This window comes from Pseudonaja textilis, chromosome 3, assembly GCF_049901715.1.
Source record: "Pseudonaja textilis isolate UNSWEBS1 chromosome 3, rPseTex1.2, whole genome shotgun sequence".
NCBI lineage: Eukaryota > Metazoa > Chordata > Lepidosauria > Squamata > Elapidae > Pseudonaja > Pseudonaja textilis.
This window is the reverse complement of record NC_141992.1, coordinates 109,454,723-109,475,905: the sequence shown is the minus strand read 5'-3', so window position 1 is coordinate 109,475,905 and position 21,183 is coordinate 109,454,723. Positions and strand designations below refer to the sequence as shown.

The 21,183-nt window shown below is 35.0% G+C and overlaps 1 protein-coding gene across 1 annotated transcript in view; it reads left to right on the top strand.

The window, feature by feature from the left end:
- The window catches only part of ANKHD1 (ankyrin repeat and KH domain containing 1), a 100,081-nt gene that overhangs the window by 11,490 nt on the left and 67,408 nt on the right, over positions 1 to 21,183 (top strand). Inside the window, exons 3-14 of the mRNA XM_087930390.1 lie at positions 613 to 769; positions 3,798 to 3,945; positions 4,657 to 4,804; positions 5,369 to 5,602; positions 6,684 to 6,778; positions 9,321 to 9,558; positions 11,058 to 11,249; positions 12,416 to 12,525; positions 13,653 to 13,740; positions 14,555 to 14,682; positions 14,854 to 14,997; positions 18,852 to 18,954. Of these exons, the coding sequence (XP_087786516.1) occupies positions 613 to 769; positions 3,798 to 3,945; positions 4,657 to 4,804; positions 5,369 to 5,602; positions 6,684 to 6,778; positions 9,321 to 9,558; positions 11,058 to 11,249; positions 12,416 to 12,525; positions 13,653 to 13,740; positions 14,555 to 14,682; positions 14,854 to 14,997; positions 18,852 to 18,954 (1,785 nt within the window). The remainder of the gene's footprint in view (positions 1 to 612; positions 770 to 3,797; positions 3,946 to 4,656; positions 4,805 to 5,368; positions 5,603 to 6,683; positions 6,779 to 9,320; positions 9,559 to 11,057; positions 11,250 to 12,415; positions 12,526 to 13,652; positions 13,741 to 14,554; positions 14,683 to 14,853; positions 14,998 to 18,851; positions 18,955 to 21,183) is intronic.

The window sequence follows — 21,183 nt, the reverse complement described above, 5'->3', positions numbered from 1 at the left end:
CTAGCATTCAGTGTAAGTATGGCTAAGTTTGCATCCAACTCATAGTGATCTAAAATAGTTCTGATCATCTTAAACTTCTAGGAAGTGGATTAATTTATATAGGTGCATGCAAACAACTTTTAATTTAAATCCTCACTTAAATCCTTGTATTACCTGAAAATGTGGGAAATCTGTTGTTGACAAAAATAAGTGAAGTCTTACATGCCACGACACTGAGCCCTTTTCCTTTTTTTTATTTTACTGTTTAGGAATAGATATCTATGGAGATTCTCAGTCACCTAAGTCATGGTGGTCCCAACAGTGCTTTTTCAAGAGGCGGCTGGACTTTCTGGTTACCAGAAAGTCCAGTTGCCTCTTGAAAAAGCTCCTGTGGGTCTTCAGGATGAGATTTTGCATAAATGTAGCAGCTAGAATTATATGCAATCAAGATTGTCTTAGCCAACTTTAGTATTTTTTTAAATAATATATTTAAACAATTGAACATTTAGTTATTTGGCATGTTTGCTACTGGTGCTAACTAATAATGCATGTGGTTGAAGTCTAAAATAGTGTCTTTGCATTTTTTGTGTGGCTTTCATACTAATCTGATTGATGAACACACATACGCTGAAGGGATTGGTAAATTGTCCACTGCCGATGGTAAAGCCTTCGCAGATCCTGAGGTGCTCCGAAGATTGACTTCTTCTGTCAGCTGTGCATTGGATGAAGCTGCTGCTGCACTGACACGGATGAGAGCAGAGAACAATCACAATGCAGGACAAGTGGACAAGTATGCATATTTATTTATTTATGTGTTTGAGGTGGAAGAGAAGCATTTGTGTTATATAATAGCTCAGGGTTTAGAATATCTTGTAAACTTATGGTTTTGAGTTCAGCAACTAAGAACTAAGGCAGATAACTAGATTTGAATTTCAGTATAGTATAATTAGAATTACAGTATAAACTGACTTAAGGGTCTCTGGGTCATGTTTATGGTTTCAGCCTGTGCAGAAGATTTGTTCCAGAACTATGTTTATGTCATAATTACAGATGTAGGTTCTTACACTGCCACAGTGGAAATTATAAAAAAAGACGTTATCTTTACTTTCCTAATTTATTTCCTCCTAATTCTTTAGTTGTTATTTCTTCTGTGTAATGTTTTAGGGTTTCTGAATTCATATGTGTTTTTGACATAAATTTTAAAACAAATGTACACAATTTAACTTTATTTTTCTTTTTGCAATAATGTGATAGGAACAGTGCTATTAAACAACTCTTGAAATTATACAGTAGGTAGTACAATTGTGCAAGTGGACAGTCAATATTTTGTGTTTTGAAGATAATTCCACCTAGGAAAAGAAGTCAGTGTAGTGAATTTTTTTTTTTACTATTGCTAACTGTATACACTGATTAAATACCTGCTGATTTTGTTTAATTATATTAAGCTGCTATAATATAATAGCTTTCTTTCATTCAAATAAGAGAATTGAGTAATTTGAGAAATTCATCTAAACGCGAGGTTATAGCAGGTGGCTATTCTCCCTCGAGCTGCTCGGATCATCCAGAGAGTGGGAGGTGCTCCAGTCTGCGTCTGTGTAGGGAGGTGCTTCAGTCTGCGTCTGTGTAGGCTGAACTTAATTACTGAGGAACGCTCCACCCTCAGTCACGTGGTCCCTTGTAGCATTCCCCAGTTTATGCGAAGTCGAGAGAGGAGGAAAGTTGTCTAACTCTCATCTAACTAGACTAAGGTATCATTGGCTGAAACAAGGTTCCCCCAGACGGAAAAAAATTAAAAAAGGGTGGGGCTGGATGATCCTCGCAGCTCGACTAGAAATGGCGTGTCAGGTAAGACCAATGCCCATTTAGCTTCTGGTTGAACACATTTAGCAAAGGGAAGCTCACCAGCTCCCTAGGAGATTGGTTATACAGATAGTCCTCAACTTAAAACCACAATTGAGCCCAACTTTTATGATGTTGAGTGAAAAAATTGCATTTTACGATTTCTCTTGCCACATTTGCTAGGTGAATCACTGCAGTTGTTACATTAGTAACACAGTTGTTCAGTGATTCTGGTTTCCCTATTGACTTTGCTTGTCAAAAGGTTGAAAAGGGGGATCACATGACCCTGGGACAGTGCAACCGTCTTAAATATGAGTCAGTTATCAAGCATCTGAATGTAAATCACATGACCATGCAGATGCTGCAATAGTGTGAAAAATTGTCATAACTCACTTTTCAGTGCTGTTGTAATTTTAAATTGTCACTAAATGAACTGTTGTAAATTGAGGACAACCTGTACTTTATCTTACTGTTGGAAAACGTTTTTAACATTTAATTGAAAACTGCCTTTCAATAATTCAAGCCCACTACTAAACCACATCTTGCAACTTGGAGTGATAGTGTTAATCATCATATGACATCATTTGAAGGATTATTTAAAAAACATTTTTCTCAGCCTTTTTCTAACTGTTATACATTCCAAATTCTTTCTTTTTCTCCTCATAAGGACTTTGTTTCTAGTCCGCTGATCATCTTTATTACCTTCCTCTGAACCTGTTATATAATTTGTCTTAATTGTACAAAGAATTAGATAGTGCATGGAATAGTTTCTGACCAATCTGAAATTAAAATAGAATAATCATTTCCTTTGATTTTAGAATTACATTAACATTGATACAATTAGTTGCATGCTTTTGTTCACAAGTAATCTTATTAAATAAGTTCTCTTCTCTTCTGTACCTGTGCATTTGATATTTACTTTCTAAATTCTTATTCTTCATTAAGACACCCAAGCTTAATCTTTTTTGGTATATCATATATATTTTGTGTGCTTCCAAGCCATACAAGTATTGATTAAAATATTCCCAAATTAAATCTTTTATTTCTTGCTGCCATTGTTAAATTTTAGGAAGGAAGGTACATTTCAGGAGAAGAAATTCATTGCTCAATTTTGTTCTGCTTAGGTGTAGCTTCTATTTCCCTTTCCTAACCCTTGCATTTATTTATTTGTATCTCTCCTTTATTATTTTTACAAATGATTTAAGGCAGCGAACATAACACACCTCCTTCCTCCTATTTTCTCCACCACAACCCTGTGAGGAGCGGTGGGCTGAGAAACCCTCCTTATCTACATTAGCTCTCACAGCTTAAATTCTTCATATTGACTTTGCACTTTTAGAAAGAGTCAACTAGCAAACCTGTCAACTTCTGTCCATTTTAGGAATCATAATAAATTGTAATTAGCAGGTACTTTAGAACTGTATATTTCTTATATTTTTATACATTTTTTATAAAATATTTCAAGAAAAAAATTTAAATTTAAATTTAGGACTTAATAAACAACACCCTTTATTTTATTTAACCTGCTTACTAGTCACATTTGTTTTTTAAATTGTCTTATGTGCATTTGCACTATTCTTCCATTGCAAGATATTTTCTTCCCCTGAGAGGAGAGTGAAAAAACAGTAAATTACTTTCATGAACTTAGCAGAATGAGCTAGAAATAAAGCTTTTTTTTCAAATACCTTTGAACTAGAACATTCTGAATGATGTGTAGACATATAAATCTCACGTATATGATTGTTGGATAGTCTAAAGGTAAGTTCTTATTCTCCCCCAGTTCATTTTTTTCTGAAATAGTATGAAACGAGGCACAATTCTATTTTGGCTGGGAAAACATTATCTAAGCTAATAGTTGCTAGGTTACTAAGCCTTTTAAAACTGTTTCATTAACCAATTTCTTAAACATATCAGCTGTTCTTAAATTAAGATTAACAGTGACTAATTTTATACAATTTTATTAAAAATATATCTTCTAGTCGCAGTTTGGCAGAAGCTTGTTCAGATGGCGATGTAAATGCTGTTCGAAAACTGCTTGATGAAGGAAGAAGTGTAAATGAACATACAGAAGAAGGAGAGAGTTTACTTTGCTTGGCTTGTTCAGCTGGATATTATGAATTGGCACAAGTAAGTAGAGTTTTCCACACATTTTCTAGACTTTTTGGTGCAAATGTAAATTGCACCAAATTGCTGAAGGGACAGCCATAGAAGTACAGAATACAGAATAACATCTATATTAAAGGCTGCGTTGATTTCCAGTAGCATTTTGAATCCCATACAAAGAGCTGGTGGTTAATTTTAAAACTATATACAAGTGCAGTTCTGGAATACATGGGACAATAATTGCCAGAATTGAACCTGCCTGTCCACTCTGATTTTAGAAAAGACTTATTCAGGGTCTATCATTTTGAGATACATGGGGCATGGATAAGATGATAGGCCCTGCCACTTTGTGGACGGCTCCTTCTCCAGAAGTTCTTGAAATCTGAAAATGGTAGAATTTGTATTATTTCATTCAGTCTTCAGCCCCTACTGATTGAAGGCATCTATTTGGAGATTTTGATCATGACATTATTTTTACATTGTTTTTGTTTTGTTTCATTTTGTCCAGTGTCCTTTGGGATTAAATGGGCTATAAGTAATGTAGATGAATAACTAAATCGTAACCTGAAAGGTATCTGAGCAGACAAAGACTATTCTGCTAATGATCAGCACAGAGCTGATGTCTTACAACTTTTTTTGTAGTTAAACTTCTGATTCTTTTGAATCATGTAGATAATAGCTAAAGCTTTGAGAATAGCAGGAAAGAAATAAGGCTAACATGTTTAACTTGTGCAGGTGTTGCTCGCCATGCATGCAAATGTTGAAGACAGAGGGAATAAAGGAGATATAACTCCACTCATGGCAGCAGCCAGTGGAGGCTATGTGGACATTGTAAAACTGCTCCTTGTTCATTGTGCTGATGTGAATGCCCAGTCATCTACAGGTAAGGTTTTATAAAATAAGTGAGAAACAATTAATTTTGGGTGCAAGTCCTAGTTTCCTATTTGCAGGCTTATATTAGATTTCTGCTAAAATAGAATCATATTTTAAAAAGTAACGCTACACATGAGAAATAACTTGTTTTAAAAAATAACTTCAGATAAAAGTTGAAGAAATTAAGTTAGTATTATCTAAAATATTTAAAAAACAGCATCACATATTTTGAGAAAAGATAATTGGTTACCATATTGCCACTACAACATTGCTAGTAATTTTATATTTATTATTTTATTGTAAGATGCCCAGAGTCGGCTCTGGACAGTAAGATGGGCAGAATATAAATTAAAAAAATAAAGCTTTCAAACATTGGAAGTAAATAAGCTCAGGAGTATATTGATATTAATGGGGAGGGTACTATCAAACAAGTAGGTATAGAATTATAGAAATAAATATAATTTATGGCAGTAAAATAATGCAAATGTTGCTAAATATACATGGTTTAAAATTGTAGGTGTATAAAATACATTAAGAGTTAGATGTAACTATTAGATGTTTCTTTCTCTTTTAGGGAACACTGCACTCACTTATGCCTGTGCTGGTGGATTTGTTGACATTGTCAAAGTCTTGTTGAAAGCAGGAGCAAATATTGAAGATCATAATGAAAATGGACATACTCCCTTAATGGAGGCTGCCAGTGCAGGTCATGTTGAGGTGGCAAGAGTACTTCTGGAATACGGTGCTGGAATCAACACTCATTCTAATGAATTCAAAGAAAGTGCCCTTACACTTGCTTGTTATAAAGGTATGGAATTTTGAAGAGCTGTATATATTATAATGATACATATACTTTAATTGAATCTATAACAGATTTCCAACCTTTATAAAGAAAAAGAGCACATTAGGAATTTAGAAAGCCCATTATTGCACTATGATGATGAGCACGTTAAAAAAAAAACATTGTTTACAAATAGGAAATTAGCAGTGTTTCATCTAGTGATACTTTCTACACCACTACTTATTTAGGTTTTTAAACGCCAAACAGTATTCTGGGCTGCAGCTTATTGTTACTTATATTTTCTAGAAATGCCAATAAGTATGTGCAAATCTCAGAAGCATTTTCAGAAATAAAAATCATGGATGACATTGGTGCCTTAGCACCAAAGTAGTTTTTCTTATAAAAAATAAAATAATAGTAAAAATGACAATGAAGGACTCTACAGGCACCAGGTTAGCGATTCAGGAATTTGTTCAGATGGCATGATTGGATTTCTTTGGCATGGAATTTATTATAGAATATACATAGTCCTGAACATACATCGTAGCACAAATACTTCGCATGTTTCTTTAATAACCTAGCCGTCTCATGCTTGTGATTCTAGGCAGCACACACATTTAAAATGACCAAAAACCAAATAATACAATTAAAAACAAAACTATAATAAAAAGGGGGAGTACATTCTGAACTTAAACATAATTCAACCTCTTAATGGACTATATGCTTCTATAGTATCACCAGTCTCAATGGTAGAAAAGTGTTTTTAGGGTATTTCAGAAGACGAGTAGGGTTGGCCTCCAGAAATAGTACAACCCAGTTTGGGCTAGTTGGCAGTATTATGATCAGAAAAGTACCTAAACAAGTAATTGTTTAATAGTCATTTGTTTAAGGAAGACTGCATAGTTAGGAAATCATTTCATATAACATATTTTATAACTAAGAATGCAGCTATCAAACTCTACTGATAAGCAGTTTTCAAGATTCATTGTGGAAAATATCTTCAAGGAATTGGTTTTCAAATTAGAAAATGGTAAAATTCATGCAAAATGTTAACAAGATATTATATTCTACAGCTAATGATTCATTTTTTTAATTTTGTATTTTGAAGGTCACTTAGATATGGTTCGTTTTTTGCTTGAAGCAGGAGCTGATCAAGAGCACAAAACAGATGAGATGCACACTGCTTTAATGGAGGCTTGTATGGTAAATCTCCGATGAAATAAATTATTTTGTTAAGGATCTATTCTCTATCTCTTCCTCTCTGACCCCCACCCAAGAAGACCTGATTGGAAAAGATGTTTATGCAGGATAATTCTTCAGAATTGTTCATTTATCACATGCATTTAGATGTAAATGTATTATCTTTTGTATTGGAGCTGTGGTGGCGCAGTGGTTAGGATGCAGTATTGCAGGCTAAGTCAGCTCACTGCCAGGAGTTCGATCCTCACCGGCTCAAGGTTGACTCAGCCTTCCATCGTCAGTAAAATGAGGACCTTGGTTGTTGGGGGCAATTTGCTGACTCTAAACCACTTAGAGAGGGCTGTAAAGCACTGTGAAGGGTATATGAATCTAAATGCTATTACTATCTCTAGTAGCATATAGTCTTAACACTATTGCTATTTTTCTTAGAAAGATAGATACATGAAAAGCATAATCATGCTGTCACTTATATAGGTAGTTCTCAAGTTACAAATGTAATGGAGCCTGCCAATTGCATTCATAACCTGAGGATTTGTAGGAGTGAATCGTGTAACTTGAGCATGATCATTCCCTGCTTTCGTCCACACATTCACTAATCGAATGTGTGGGTTGTTAAGTGCACAAGAGGTATCCTAGGGGGTTGGGGAAGGCCTTGGGTAATCTGAAGCAGGTGGCCAACCCCCTAGGATACCTCATGCTTTCTCGGGGTTCCCACAATTGCCCCCCCCCCCATCCTCTTGCGCCAGGTCACTTATCTTGTGAAGATCTGTCGTCTCTCCAGTCTTTCCCACAGTTTCTTTGCCTGCTTGCAGTCTTGATGTGAAGAGCATTTGTAAACCAACAAGACTTTGGGGTAGTGAAATCCCTTGCTTGAAGCATCCCATCAGCTTTAAATGCTCATTGCACCAAGGCTGGGATGGTGCGAAAGGTAATGGGAAGCTTCAAGCAAGGGATTTCACTGCGTCAAAGTCTTGTCGGCTTACAAGCACTCTTTGGTTGGATCTGGTACAGGTCAGAGGCCTAAACTACTTCAATGCAAGATCAGTAGCAAAGACCTCACAGTTCTCTTTGAACTGAGGCCTGTGTGACATCTGAGTCAAAAGGCTTTGAAAAAAAAAGGCCTTCCCTCTGTTTGCAAAGCCTTTTGACCAGGATCTCGTATAGGCCTTGGCTTGCAGAGAACACAGGCCTAAAGTACTGTGGTGCAAGATCATGCAAGATCAGTAGCATGAGATTTCACGCTACTGATCTTGCATGATTTCTCTATTTTAAGCCTCTGTTTTCTGCAAATGCACCAAAGCAAGCAAAAGAACCGATGGCTTGTTAGATCATTGTAACGTAAATCCCGGCGGGGTATGGTGGGGGAATAAGTAGATAGGGCGAATGCTGCAGCGCCTCAGCTGTTGGTTTAAGTGTGAACGATGGCCATGTTGCTGAAACATTCATAAGTTTGGGATTGGGTCATAAGTACTTGGGGTGGGCTAGGTTGTAACTTCAAATGGTCACTAAGTAAACTGTCATAACTAGGGGATTACCTGTAATATAAATAGTGGTTTTCAGGTTCAGTGAATAGGATTGTTCTTATTTGAAAGGCTGTAATAATGAAGCTCATCTCACTGTTCCTAGAAAATGAAAAAAAAATGGCACAAATGTGACAACTGCAATCCAGCATTTACTGTATGAAAGACAAATCTAAGTTCTGCTTTCTCCCTTCCTTCCAATCAGTAGATAGGATATGGGGTTGAAGAATGTCCAGTATTATCAAAGGACAAATCAAAGAATTTTGCTTTAAAAAAAAATCCTCAAACTTTGGCCTCCTAGGTGCCAAGCCCATGAGGCAGCACGAAGGGACCCAAATATTGGCTATATCAGAAGCAATCTATATTGGGGGGAGGGGGGGGTTGTCCTTAGGGCTACTAAAGTAGTGGAGAGCTCCTAGCTTCTGGAGCAGGGATGGGAGAGAATGGAAAAATTGGGAGAGATTATATTTTTGTATTTGAGGCTTTTTTTAAAAAAATGGGGGGTGTGTGTTAAAAATAGCTTATTATGAAATAGTTCTAAATACTCTTTAAAATAGTTAATATGTGAAAACATCTATATTTTTAAATTATGTCATAGTGTTTTTCTTCACTAATAAAAATTAATACATTTATGATTATTAACTAAATATGATTTGTTTGCTGGGGAGGGTTAGTTTTGTTTTTGTTTGTTTTCCAGAAATATTATTTCAATAGTTTCTGATAACATTTTCTGGCCCAAATGAATGCCTAGTTTGCCACCAAAATGGATTTTGTCAGGGAGATTATTGCATAACGTCACAAACTGAAAATTTGAGTTCCTGCAAGGAGTAGTAAAATACTTTGTTACTGTTGCTAATTCTTAAATTTTCATTAAATACTCATTAAAAATTGTGTTACTGTTTTACTGGAGAAGTAGTTCACAAATTGTGTTTGCAATTATGATTGAGTATAGTCTTTTTTCATTCAGATTATATAGAACAGTTCCTTAGAAAGATATTTGTGTCATTTTTAATTTTTTTTAATAGGATGGGCATGTAGAAGTAGCTCGTCTGTTGCTCGACAGCGGTGCTCAAGTAAACATGCCTGCTGATTCATTTGAATCTCCACTAACACTTGCTGCTTGTGGTGGTCATGTGGAATTAGCAGCTCTGTTGATAGAAAGAGGAGCAAATCTTGAGGAAGTGAATGATGAAGGGTATACACCATTGATGGAAGCTGCAAGGGAAGGTCATGAGGAGATGGTGGCTCTGTTACTGGCACAAGGTAAGAGAAGGTGACCTCAGGTATAACTTAATAATTTTTCTGGCTATTTTCAGTTTTTTAAGAAATAATATGGCTAGCATAATATTTTTGTTGCTAATACTTATTTTATGTACTTGCTCCATTTGAATATAACTTTCATAATATTTTTAAATTTTCTTTTATCCTGCCTTTTATTGTTTTTACAAATAACTTAAAGTAAATAACTTAAATATAATATTCCTTCCTAAATTTTCCAATGCAATTAGAGTGTGGGGGTTTTTTGTTGTTGTAAAATTATAGCTTAATGCATGGTCTGAATCCAGCTATAGGTAGTATAATTGTAATTACCGACTATCTAATTGCATGGATAGTTATTTGAGATTGGTTTATTTTGTTAATTGTAGTTAAACTTAACCAGTAATTCTAATGAATTCAAGTTTAAGCAATGATATGCTATGATTTAATTTCTAAACTGTTCAAATTTGGGCCATTAATATTGACTTATTGACAATATTGACCTTTCATTTGTAGTTTGAAGCCTAATACTATATCTCAGTACCATCTAGAAGCTTGAATTAAAATGGCTAATAACTTTGCACAGAGATAAGGGATGGTCAGATATGAGGGCACAAACATTTGTGTAGCAACAATTTCTATATAAAAGTGGGCTAGAAAATGTAAATTGTTCAGCTGAAATGGAAATGCATCAAAAATTGTATATACCATTCTTGCCCATTGTGCCTTTACTTACACTGAATGGAGTGGCATATGTCTGATCAGTGCTGCATGTGCTGTTCTGTTTGAAGGAATTCTGGATTAGCAAAAGAGAAGGGTCTCTAGAGGGTTCTTTGCTTGCTTTGGTAACTGAGTTTTAAGGATTGTAAGACAATTGGCACCTAGGTTGATGATAACAATTTAAGATAAAGATTGACAATCTATGCCTGTGGGCTAGATTTGACCTGCTACTTGAAGTTATCTGTGTTGTAGTCCCAAAAATGAAATATATCCACCTTGTCCACTGTGATCCTAAAAATGAAGGGCTACTACCTCAGCATGGACAGAGCAACAAGTCCTTTATCTGTTTATTTTTTTTAATTTAGTTATTAAAATAAAGTGATCTTTAGCTGTGATTAATGAGTGTGGACTCTGAGGTGGAGGAGGAAGAGGAAATTGCACCAGTGCATTAGTGGTTACTCTTAATGTGCAACTCACCTGAGGAGGTAGGGGCCAAGCAAAGGGCAGAAACCCACCTCCATCTAGTTTCCCCTTTCATAATCTCTTCATGCCCGTTTCCCTCCTTTCCCTCTTCCTGCCTGGAAAACAGAGGAGGAGGTAGCAGTCTTTGTCCAGTATATCTTTGATTGCTGCTTTAAGATTAAAAACTTCGCTCCTTGTTTAAAATATTATACACATACACAAAATACACAGCCTAATATTTATGACCACTGCTAAAGAAGAAAGAAGAAATGGAATGCAAGTGTTTTTTATTATTTTTAATAATTATAACTATTGTTTCATAGGTGCCAACATAAATGCACAGACAGAAGAGACACAGGAAACAGCTCTAACTTTGGCATGCTGTGGAGGATTTTCAGAAGTAGCTGATTTTCTCATTAAGGCAGGAGCTGACATCGAACTTGGTTGTTCTACACCTTTGATGGAAGCAGCACAAGAGGGCCATTTAGAGCTGGTGAAATACTTATTAGCAGCAGGTAGGTTTGTAGGTACAATTCAGAGTCTTGGGAAAAATGACTTTATGGCCTAGTTCAGTTTTATGGTTAGTACTATTCCTGGCATTTAGATATAATAAGGCACGAGGTGGGCAGCACACAAATCAAATCAAATCAAATAATAGCTGTCCTATTATGGAAATAAGAATTTGGGCTTGATTAAATCAGCTGGTGGCAACAACAACAATACATACATGGGTGTTTTTGTCTTGAAAGTTGCTTCAGGATCACAGTAAAACTACAAAAGAGTTGGATTAGGATCTATTGATGGGAAATAGAGAAATTTAAGCAATTATTGTAATTATTTTCATTTTAAGATTTTTACTTCTCTTTAATCTCACCACTTAAAAAATAACAAAATCTGATTTTTTTATTTTTCCTGCTCCAAAAGAATTCTTGGAATTTAAAAGGGATATTCACTTAACAATGGCTTAACAATAGCTTCCGAAAAAATCAGTTATGGTCTTAAATTCGAACTTAAGCGTGTCACCCTATCGCCATGGTCACAATTTGGGCACTTGGCATCCGACTGGTATTTATTTTGTAGCATCCTGCAGTCACCTGATTAGGATTTTGCCAGTTTGTGGCAAAAAATGCCATTGGTTAAGCTGGATTCACACTTACGACCACATTAGAAGAAAAATACTCTTCCAAGAAAAGCAATACACAATGGATGAATTGGAACAAAATGTTAGAAGAGTGCTTAGATAAACTAATATGAAATAACTTTACTTTGACCTTGCTGGTTTTTCAGTATAACAATAAGTTTTTATTAGATGATAGAGTTTATAAAGATCACAGTGATAGAACCACTGGAAAGTATTGCTATTTATTTATCTGTCTGCTTAATATTTCCAATTTTTTTCTGATATTTTTAATTCTGCAATAATACTTAGTGGGATTGGGAAATGAATATATATACTGTATAATACATTACAAGAATATCCAGCAGTAATACTTAATATGCACTCTCCTATTAGTGATAACCTTAAAATGTTTTTATAATCTGACAAATGGGTTTTTTAAAAAGTGGGACATCTTATGTGTATCTGAGTCATTTTAGTACATTCTAGCTGAAACAATTGGCAAACAATCTTTATTTACGGTTCCTAAACTCATTCTGATAGCAATTCATTGATTTTTATCAGGTGCTAATGTCCATGCTACAACTGCAACAGGAGACACTGCTTTGACCTATGCCTGTGAAAATGGACACACTGATGTTGCAGATGTTCTACTTCAAGCTGGTGCAGATTTAGTAAGATTTTAGCATGTTTTCAAAATATTATCAGTAATTCCCTGCTGTTGCTCACATTTCTTTGCAAATAGCACACAAATCATGTATAAATTACATTGTTATCTAGAAGAGCAAATGAAATGACGGTGGAAGGACACCATTAATGAAGGCTGCAAGAGCTGGTCATAGATTAACAGCCTATATTTTGCTGTGGCTTAATTTGTCCCACAATATTCCACCAAATATTTCATCATTTTGTAATCATTGTATCAATTTTCAAAATAGTATTGCTTTAGGTACATGCAATTTATACTTGTTGTTTTCATTTTCTCATATGCATTGCCTAAAAAAATCAACAGCACATCTTTTATTGATTGCAGTTTTGTCTTGTCCCTTCTTCTCCATGTATAGATAAATCCCCTTTTCCTTGAGGTTGTTACGTTCTTTGTTGGTATAGATTTAACAGTAGTTAAGATTCAATCAAAATAGCAGTCTTCACTGTTCTTGGAACCATCAAGTGGCTCAGAGGGCAAAAATATTTTTTTAATAAACCCTAGCTTAGGCATTGGAAAGCTTCCCTTTTGCTTCTTGATGCCATCTTTTCTTCTGCTTCCACATACTAGGAAGTAAGTTTTTGCTAGGGCAGTCTGGTTGAAAATACTTGAAACAAATGAAACATTGAGATGACAGCTGAGTTAATCTGAGTGTACTTCAAGAGGATCCAAAAATTTTTAGGTTTGGTTTCACTGGATTTGAGGCATAAAATAGATAAATAAGGGTTATTTTTACAAGCGTAGCTTCTCTTCCTCCTACAATATGCTTCTCCCAAACCTAGCCTTAAGGTTAGTATCCAATTTAAAAGATAGCTCCTGGATAGAGGAGACAGCTTCTTTTGAAAAATGAAAAAAATAGGAATTATCTCTAAAAAAGAAGTTCTCATGAACCAATTTTGTGCATACACCATTGTGTTGAATTAAGTCTTTTGTTCAGAATGAGATTTGCTATGGCAGAATTAGGTGATTATTATTGAGGTTTTTATTAGGATTAGAGATCATACAGGAAAACAGTAAATATTTTAAAAGTCATAGTGAGATGCAATAATGTTTGTTAGTCTGGTTACACTTTTTGATTTTTTTTAAAAAAAATAGGAACATGAATCTGAAGGTGGAAGGACACCATTAATGAAGGCTGCAAGAGCTGGTCATCTATGCACTGTACAATTTCTTATTAGTAAAGGTTAGTATGAATTAATTAATATGTTAACTAATTAATTAATAATTAGTTAATATGAACTGAGGGATTGCTTAATATATTTGAAGCTTGTAAAGTTTTATTTATTATGCTTATTATATATTTAAAGATGAGGTTACTGTCTAATTTTGGTGTTTATTTGAGATAAGTGTAACTTGCTATTTTATTAATGTTATTTGATTATATATAGTTATTTGATTATATCAAACTGCACTTTCTCAATGTTTCCCTTAACAAATCAATAATACAAATTAGTCTTACAATTGCTATGTAAATATAGCATATGATTGAAAGAAAGTACTTCCCTAAAGCAATAGATTGGCTGAATGCATATTATTACAGGAGTTTCTTTTGAAAATCTAACAATTTCATAATTGAAGTAATTGTTCCAAAATACCCACCTAGATTAAATTCAGAAAGAAGCCATTTCTAATCTGGCAATTATAAGACAACCTTACTCTCTCCTAAGTAGCTCTGAAAATACTTTAGGTTCAGAAGATCTTACTAAATTATATTAACTATGGTGCTAAAATTAGAAAACGATTATTTAAATTATGTTTTTTTTCCAAAAAGAAATAATCTGAGAACAGGCAATCCAATTATTCATATTTTTTTCTTTGGATGTAGCCTGCTCAGTGTAAAACTTCTAAAATATGTAAAACTCCCTCCCCCCTCCCTATTATTATCATTACAAAAGTAATGATTTCCTGTAAATGGTTTTAAATCTGAATGCTAAGTAAAGATTACCTGCACTAATTTATTAATTAGAACTTTCCTTTAATTGTATCTTCTGTTATAGGTGCCAATGTTAATCGGGCTACAGCTAATAATGATCATACAGTGGTATCACTGGCATGCGCTGGGGGACATCTTGCTGTTGTTGAGCTATTACTAGCTCATGGTGCCGACCCTACTCATCGTCTTAAGGTACTTCAAATAAGTTTATTATTAAATTTATTAAATATTAATTGTCTAAGAAGTAAACAATCCTAAAATATTCCAACTATAGCACTGGTTTGATAATATAATATTGAAAATCTGGTGCCATAGTCTTCAGTACTTACTATTTTGTATTTTCTTCTCAAATTTGTATCTTAGGATGGCTCAACTATGCTCATTGAAGCTGCCAAGGGTGGTCACACAAATGTTGTTTCCTACTTATTGGATTACCCAAATAATGTTCTGTCAGTTCCAACTACAGATATGACACAACTCACACCACCATCTCAGGATCAGTCTCAGGTCAGTTTTTAACTTTGTCACACGAAAACAACCTTTCACCTTTACAGATTGAGATTTTTAAGTAAAAATCAATTAGATAAATTGAACTCAGTTAAAATCTGGATATTTTAAAATACATCTGCAATTTCTTATATCTATTGACTCTGGGGAAAATTTCAGCCATGTATATGCTTCCTCATGTTTGCTATATTTTAACTATAGGGAGATTGGAGAGCCAACATAGAAGTAAAAGTAAAATAGGTATATAAATATAAAATTGCAAATGGAATATATTATATATGTATTACAGCTATGTGAAAAAGTCCTTCATGGTTTATGGTTTATGACATTTTTTGGATAGGCCATTGATTTTATGATATTTTATGCTAACTGCTATGTAAATATTGTTATATTTAAATAAATACTGGTGGTTTTTAAGTGAAAAGCACAAGCTTTTTTCAATTTGGTGCTGTTTGGATGGGGATTGTGAATTTTCTTGCATGCTTACAATGCATGCTTACAATGACTATGAAAACAGATTAACTGATGCATACCAAGTGGCATATATGTTGCAATTACTAAGGATAATGCTAGTGTTTTGTTAACATTTTTATTGTTTGTGGCCCTGAAAAGGACTGTTTAGGTAACCAAACATGATTGCTAATATGAAATTGGCCAGCCCTTATTGCTTATTACCAGGCAGCATCGCTTCGGCATAGACTGTATAAGCCTTTGCACATGATCTTTGGTGACAATGTGGCGCCAGGCTGCAGTAATGGATTCAGTCAGCTCCTGCTTGGTCTTCAGATGCTTCTTGCTTATTTCGTAACCAATCCTGGCCCACAAGTTCTCAATTGGGTTCAAATCCGGGCTCTGAACTGACCAATCCAGGAGTCGAACACCATTCTTCTTCATCCACTGCTGGACAGACTTGGCTCAATGACAAGGAGCGCTGTCATCCTGGAAGTAAAAGTCCTTCCCTACAAGTTGCTGAGCTGAAGGAAGCATAGTCTTTTCCAGGACTTCAACATACTGCTTGGAATTCATGATTCCCTGTATGATTTGTATCTGACCAATACCAGAAGCAGCGATACAGTCCCAGATCATCACATGCAGTGGATGCTTCACAGATAGATTCAGGTAGTACAGCCTAAATTCTTCAGCAGGAAATCTTCTGACATATTTATTGCACTGATTCCCAGTCAAGTAGAAATTGCTCTTGTCACTGAAGATGACCTTGGCCCACTGTTTGTTGGTCCACTTGGCATACTTCTTGGCCCACACATGTTGACGTGAGCATCTGTGAGCAAAGGTTTACTTTGAGCCTTGCAGCCTTTGAGTCCTCTGGCAAGTGTGCTTGTGCACTTTTACATCACATGTTTCACCCCAAATTCTTGTAATCTGAGGTGAGGTGAGCTTCCTGTCAGCCATCGAAATGCATTGCAGAGCCCGATCTTGCTATTTGGTTGACTTTCTTGGTCTTCCAGAGCGGAGCCTGTCATCTACTGAACCACGCTGCTCACTGTGGTACGATGGCATTTCACTCTCTTGGCTATTTCTGTACAGGAGTAACCTTCATGAAGCACAATGATGCGATGCCGCTGCTCAGTACTGCTGAAAGCAAAGGCCTTCATCCTTGCCCGCAGCCAGAGCTAAATTAAATTTCTTGATGCTTTTCATGCCTATTTATAGTCAGAGAGTATGACAACATTGATTGGCTCATAGATTTAGCCTCTGCATTTTGATTGGTCAGCCAAAGCTTGCTGCTGATTGGCTACTTTTGATCCTAACATTCTTGAAAATGCAAGTTGTGTATGTTTTAGCACATAAACTCACTCAAAACCTTTAAAAACTTTGTTTATATTAATAAAAAAATTGCATCTCAATCCGACTACAGAAATTTTCATCAAAGTACTAATTTTGCATGGTTTCTATGAGTGAAAAGTTGATTAAACATGTAAATACAGCTTAAAACTGAAAGCATGCAGGACTTTTTCACACAGCTGTACATCATAAACTCCCAATTTAGCACAGCTCGGTTTAGCAGATTTTGGATTGAACAGACAAAATCTATGTGCTATTTTATGCATCCGTGTCTGTTTTTATGAATATATAGAATCCTGTTTCAATATAATGGACTTTCAAATAGTGAAGGCTCCTTTCTCAATTGGTACATTAAAATGAAGGATTGTTATAATGGTAACAGAAGCCATTGATAATATAATGCAAAGATCTTCAATCTTTTCCTTTACTGTCTTCTTTTATGATGTGAGTTTAGGTACTGCATGCTGATTATAGATTATATAGCTTAGATCAGGTGTGGGCAGCTACTACAATTTTACAACCTGTGGCATAGCTAGCTCAGGAATTCTGGGAGTTGAAGTCAACAAGTTGTAAAGTTGCCATAGTTGCCCACCCTGGCCTAGATCTGTGGTCGCCAACCAGTGGGCTGCGGCCCACTGGTACTTGGCAAGAAAATTTTGGTGGTCCACAGAAAAATGTCATCCCCAGAGCACCCCCCAAAGCAATTAATCTAGGTTGTGCAGGAATACAAGGCTGCACCGCCCACATGACCCGCAGGAACCCTCCCCGCCCACTCCTTACCTGGCAAACTTGTCTGCTGAGTTGCTATTTTTCCTTTTTTCCCCCCCAACCATCAGCTGTTCTGCTGTGTCGGGAGATTTAGATTAACTGGAAAGCAGGAAACGGTTGGATTTCTTGCTTTCTAGCTTTAGATCTTCTGCTCTGCTTTTAAGCAGAGCCGAACCTTCCTTAGGACTGAAGTTTCTATTATTCAGTGCAGACTCAGATAGCCGATGGCAGAAAGATAGATCTCTGAGTGAATCTCTGATTCTGTGAGCAACTCAATCTGCCTGTCTGCTTTGCCTGATTTTGGGTAAAAGTTGCTCTTTTTATTATAAAAAATTCAGTATTTACATAAATATGTATAATATTTACATACAAGCCATGCCCATTCAGTCACATGATTACCAAGCCACACCACAAATTAGGCCACGCCCACAACCAATTGTTAAAACATTTTAATCCCTGCCTCTGTGTGTTTGTGTGTGTGCGGGGGGGGGGGTTGGTTTAGATCAGATCTCTCTCCCCTCCCACTCCCCAACATCAGCAAGCCACCATCAGTCAAAATTCATATTAGTTGTCCCCGGGATTTAATATTATGAGTTGGTGGTCCCTGAGGTCCAAAAGGTTGGTGACCCCTGGCCTAGATGATCACTGCATAATCTTTAAAAGCTAGCTCTAGCATTAAGATCATCTAACGTTGGGATAAGTTAAGTTATTTAGCAGCAAATAACGTATATTAATATATAATAGATGTTACAGTGAAAGATAAGTAAAATCACAACGAAACATTTGGACACATCTGTGCTTTGGAAATCAAAGATGAATAAAATATATTGACTTAAATCTTTACTTTGTATTTAGGATTGTGATGTCCATCATTTTACTTAAATTATTCTTTTATGTAACAATGATTGTACTCTCCTTCCCTGGCTGATAGAAACATAAAAAAACGTTTTAATGCTACTTCACAATTTCCTTTTTAAAATCCTGTTTCTCTCATATTATGTTAGGCATTGTTTTTATTATATAAGAAATAATGAGAAAAAAATATAGAGGTAGCTTATACAAAGACAGAAAAACTTAATTCAAATGGAGCAACTTTTATGATAGAAGTGAACTTATGGAACGACTTTAGTGCCGCTAAAAGCTAAACCAAGGGTTACATGAATAATACAAGTAAACATAGAACTTTAAGGAAGATTAAGACTGTTCTAAACATATTTAGAATTACATGTATAGATTACAATTTACCATTGACACGTTGGTTTTCTCATGAGTTGATTTTACAGGTTCCACGTGTACCAATGCATGCACTTGCCATGGTTGTACCTCCCCAGGAACCCGACAGAGCTCCTCAAGAAAACCCCCCTCCACTTTTGACTCTACAGAAAGGTTAGTAAATTATCTTCCTTACATTTTATGACATGTTTAACATTCTAATTTGGGCATTTAGGGGATGAGTGTACTTCTATTTGAAACCATACTGTACAAATTTATCTTAACCATTAATAATAGGATATACTGAAAACATCATGGCATAATTGTACTAGCTAGGGACATTGGTAAAATAATCTATATTTCACTGCATAGATTTAGATTTTAGAGGGTTTGTTTAAAGAATTTGTTCTACCATCCGTAATGATCAAAATAATGCAGTATACATTAAATGAAGTATTAGTAAATAGTGAAATAAAATCTGAGATCTGGCAGGATATATAAAATCACTTTCTGCAAGGGTAAAGTAAAACTAGAATGTTTAACATTAAGAAACAAAACATGTGATGTGCAGACATGGTTTTATGAGTACAGGACTAATAATGAATAGATGGGGTTGAATAATCTGGAAGTATCTTTTAAGCTGTTAATAAAATATGGAAAATTATCTCTCTATTATTTAGATTTATATAATGTTTTTATTAAATGCTCAGAATATTTGGCCACGCTATCCATACCTGTATATTCTATTCTTGAATTCTGAAGTCTTTTCTTTCAAAGAAAAAGTATATTTGGATCATGCAAATCCAGCATATTTCAATTATTTATTAATTTTATATGCTTTTTCAATTGTAATACAAACACAAATTGGGAAGGGGGACACTATACTCAATTACTTGAGTATATACATTATTAACAATCATGTGGGTGGGCAGCTGTAATAAACTATTAATAATATTTATCTTTAGAAACATGAGTAGATACTACTCATGATCTAAATATTACTTTTACATGAGTTCTAGAAATCTAATGAAATTGGTGAAGAAATGTGATCCTTTCCTAAAATGGAAAGGTTGCAACCAGCGTGCACTTATTCTGTATATAAATTTATAACTTAGACCGCATCTGATGTTGTTCCCAATCTGAAGATTAGCTTGTGGGCAATTAATATTGCGCGAGAAGTTATTTAAGAAGATTAAATGAGCTTCTTGCTTGACTTCTATCTCAGTCATTATGCTGCTGATTTTTTTAAAAAAAATTAAAATTATTCTAGCAGGCTTGTCAATAATTTGGACAAATGAAGACTGTATTCATTTGCTACTGATTACTGCAGCATTAATACATAGTGCTATAAAGCACTGCAATGACATGTGAAGTGGCATGAGCACCTACCTGTTGCATCTTAAAGCAGCTATGACTTTTCTGGGCAAACATACATTTGGTTTAATGAGGCCCAGGCAAATGCTACATTTATATTACCACATGCTACAGAACGTTTTTCCCCCTTCAGATCTTAAGACCTCTAATTCAGGAAAAGAATGGCTGAGTTTTGTTCTTCAGTTCCACAGTCTGGTATATTTCCCATGTTAGAGATAATGACAATTGTATTTCAGCAACAAGCTGGGAAGGTTTGATTAAAGAAATTTATACTCTTTTAGAATTGATAGCAGTCCCTATGTCTGAAGGTCTTTTATGTTTTAGTGAAGCAAGATTCCTTCCACCCTGTATGTAATAAGTATATTGGCTGGCATTTCTGTTTGATAACAAAATTTAAGCCAAGGTTTCCATTTTCAGTGAGAGTATTTTAAAAAATAATACTTCAAAAAATATACAAATATAAAAATAACAAGAAAAAAGATTTAAAAAAAGAATATCCACTTCTGTGTGGCTTAGATTTTCATAGGTCAGAGAGTTTTATTTGATTTATTATGAGTAAATGACCCATAAATATATTGTAAATAGATATTTTCTGGAGGGAGATAATGTGCTTTCAAATTTGATTTTGAAATATTTGGTTTTCAGCCAGATGCCTTCTTGTATTTCTGTAGCTAACAAAAGTGTCATTATATATTATATTTCCCCTCATCTCAGTAGTAAGGTGAAAGCTACCCATCATGCAGTCCACCCAAAAATTGCCCAAGGGACTTACTTTTAAAAAACTTTCAAAAATTTCTTTGGCAATGGAATGCATATTTTATGCTTTTTTGACATTTTAATTTGTCTCCTTTTAATATATTTATTATTCTAATATTTTTTTGCTGTATGCCACCCAGAATCATTTCGTAAGAGATGGACAGCATTTGAATTCGATAAATAAATAAATCATAGTTAAGCACAGATTTTCAACCTCTGCTTACACAAACAGCCAAGATCTGAGTTCCTGAAAAGAACGTACACAATATAATA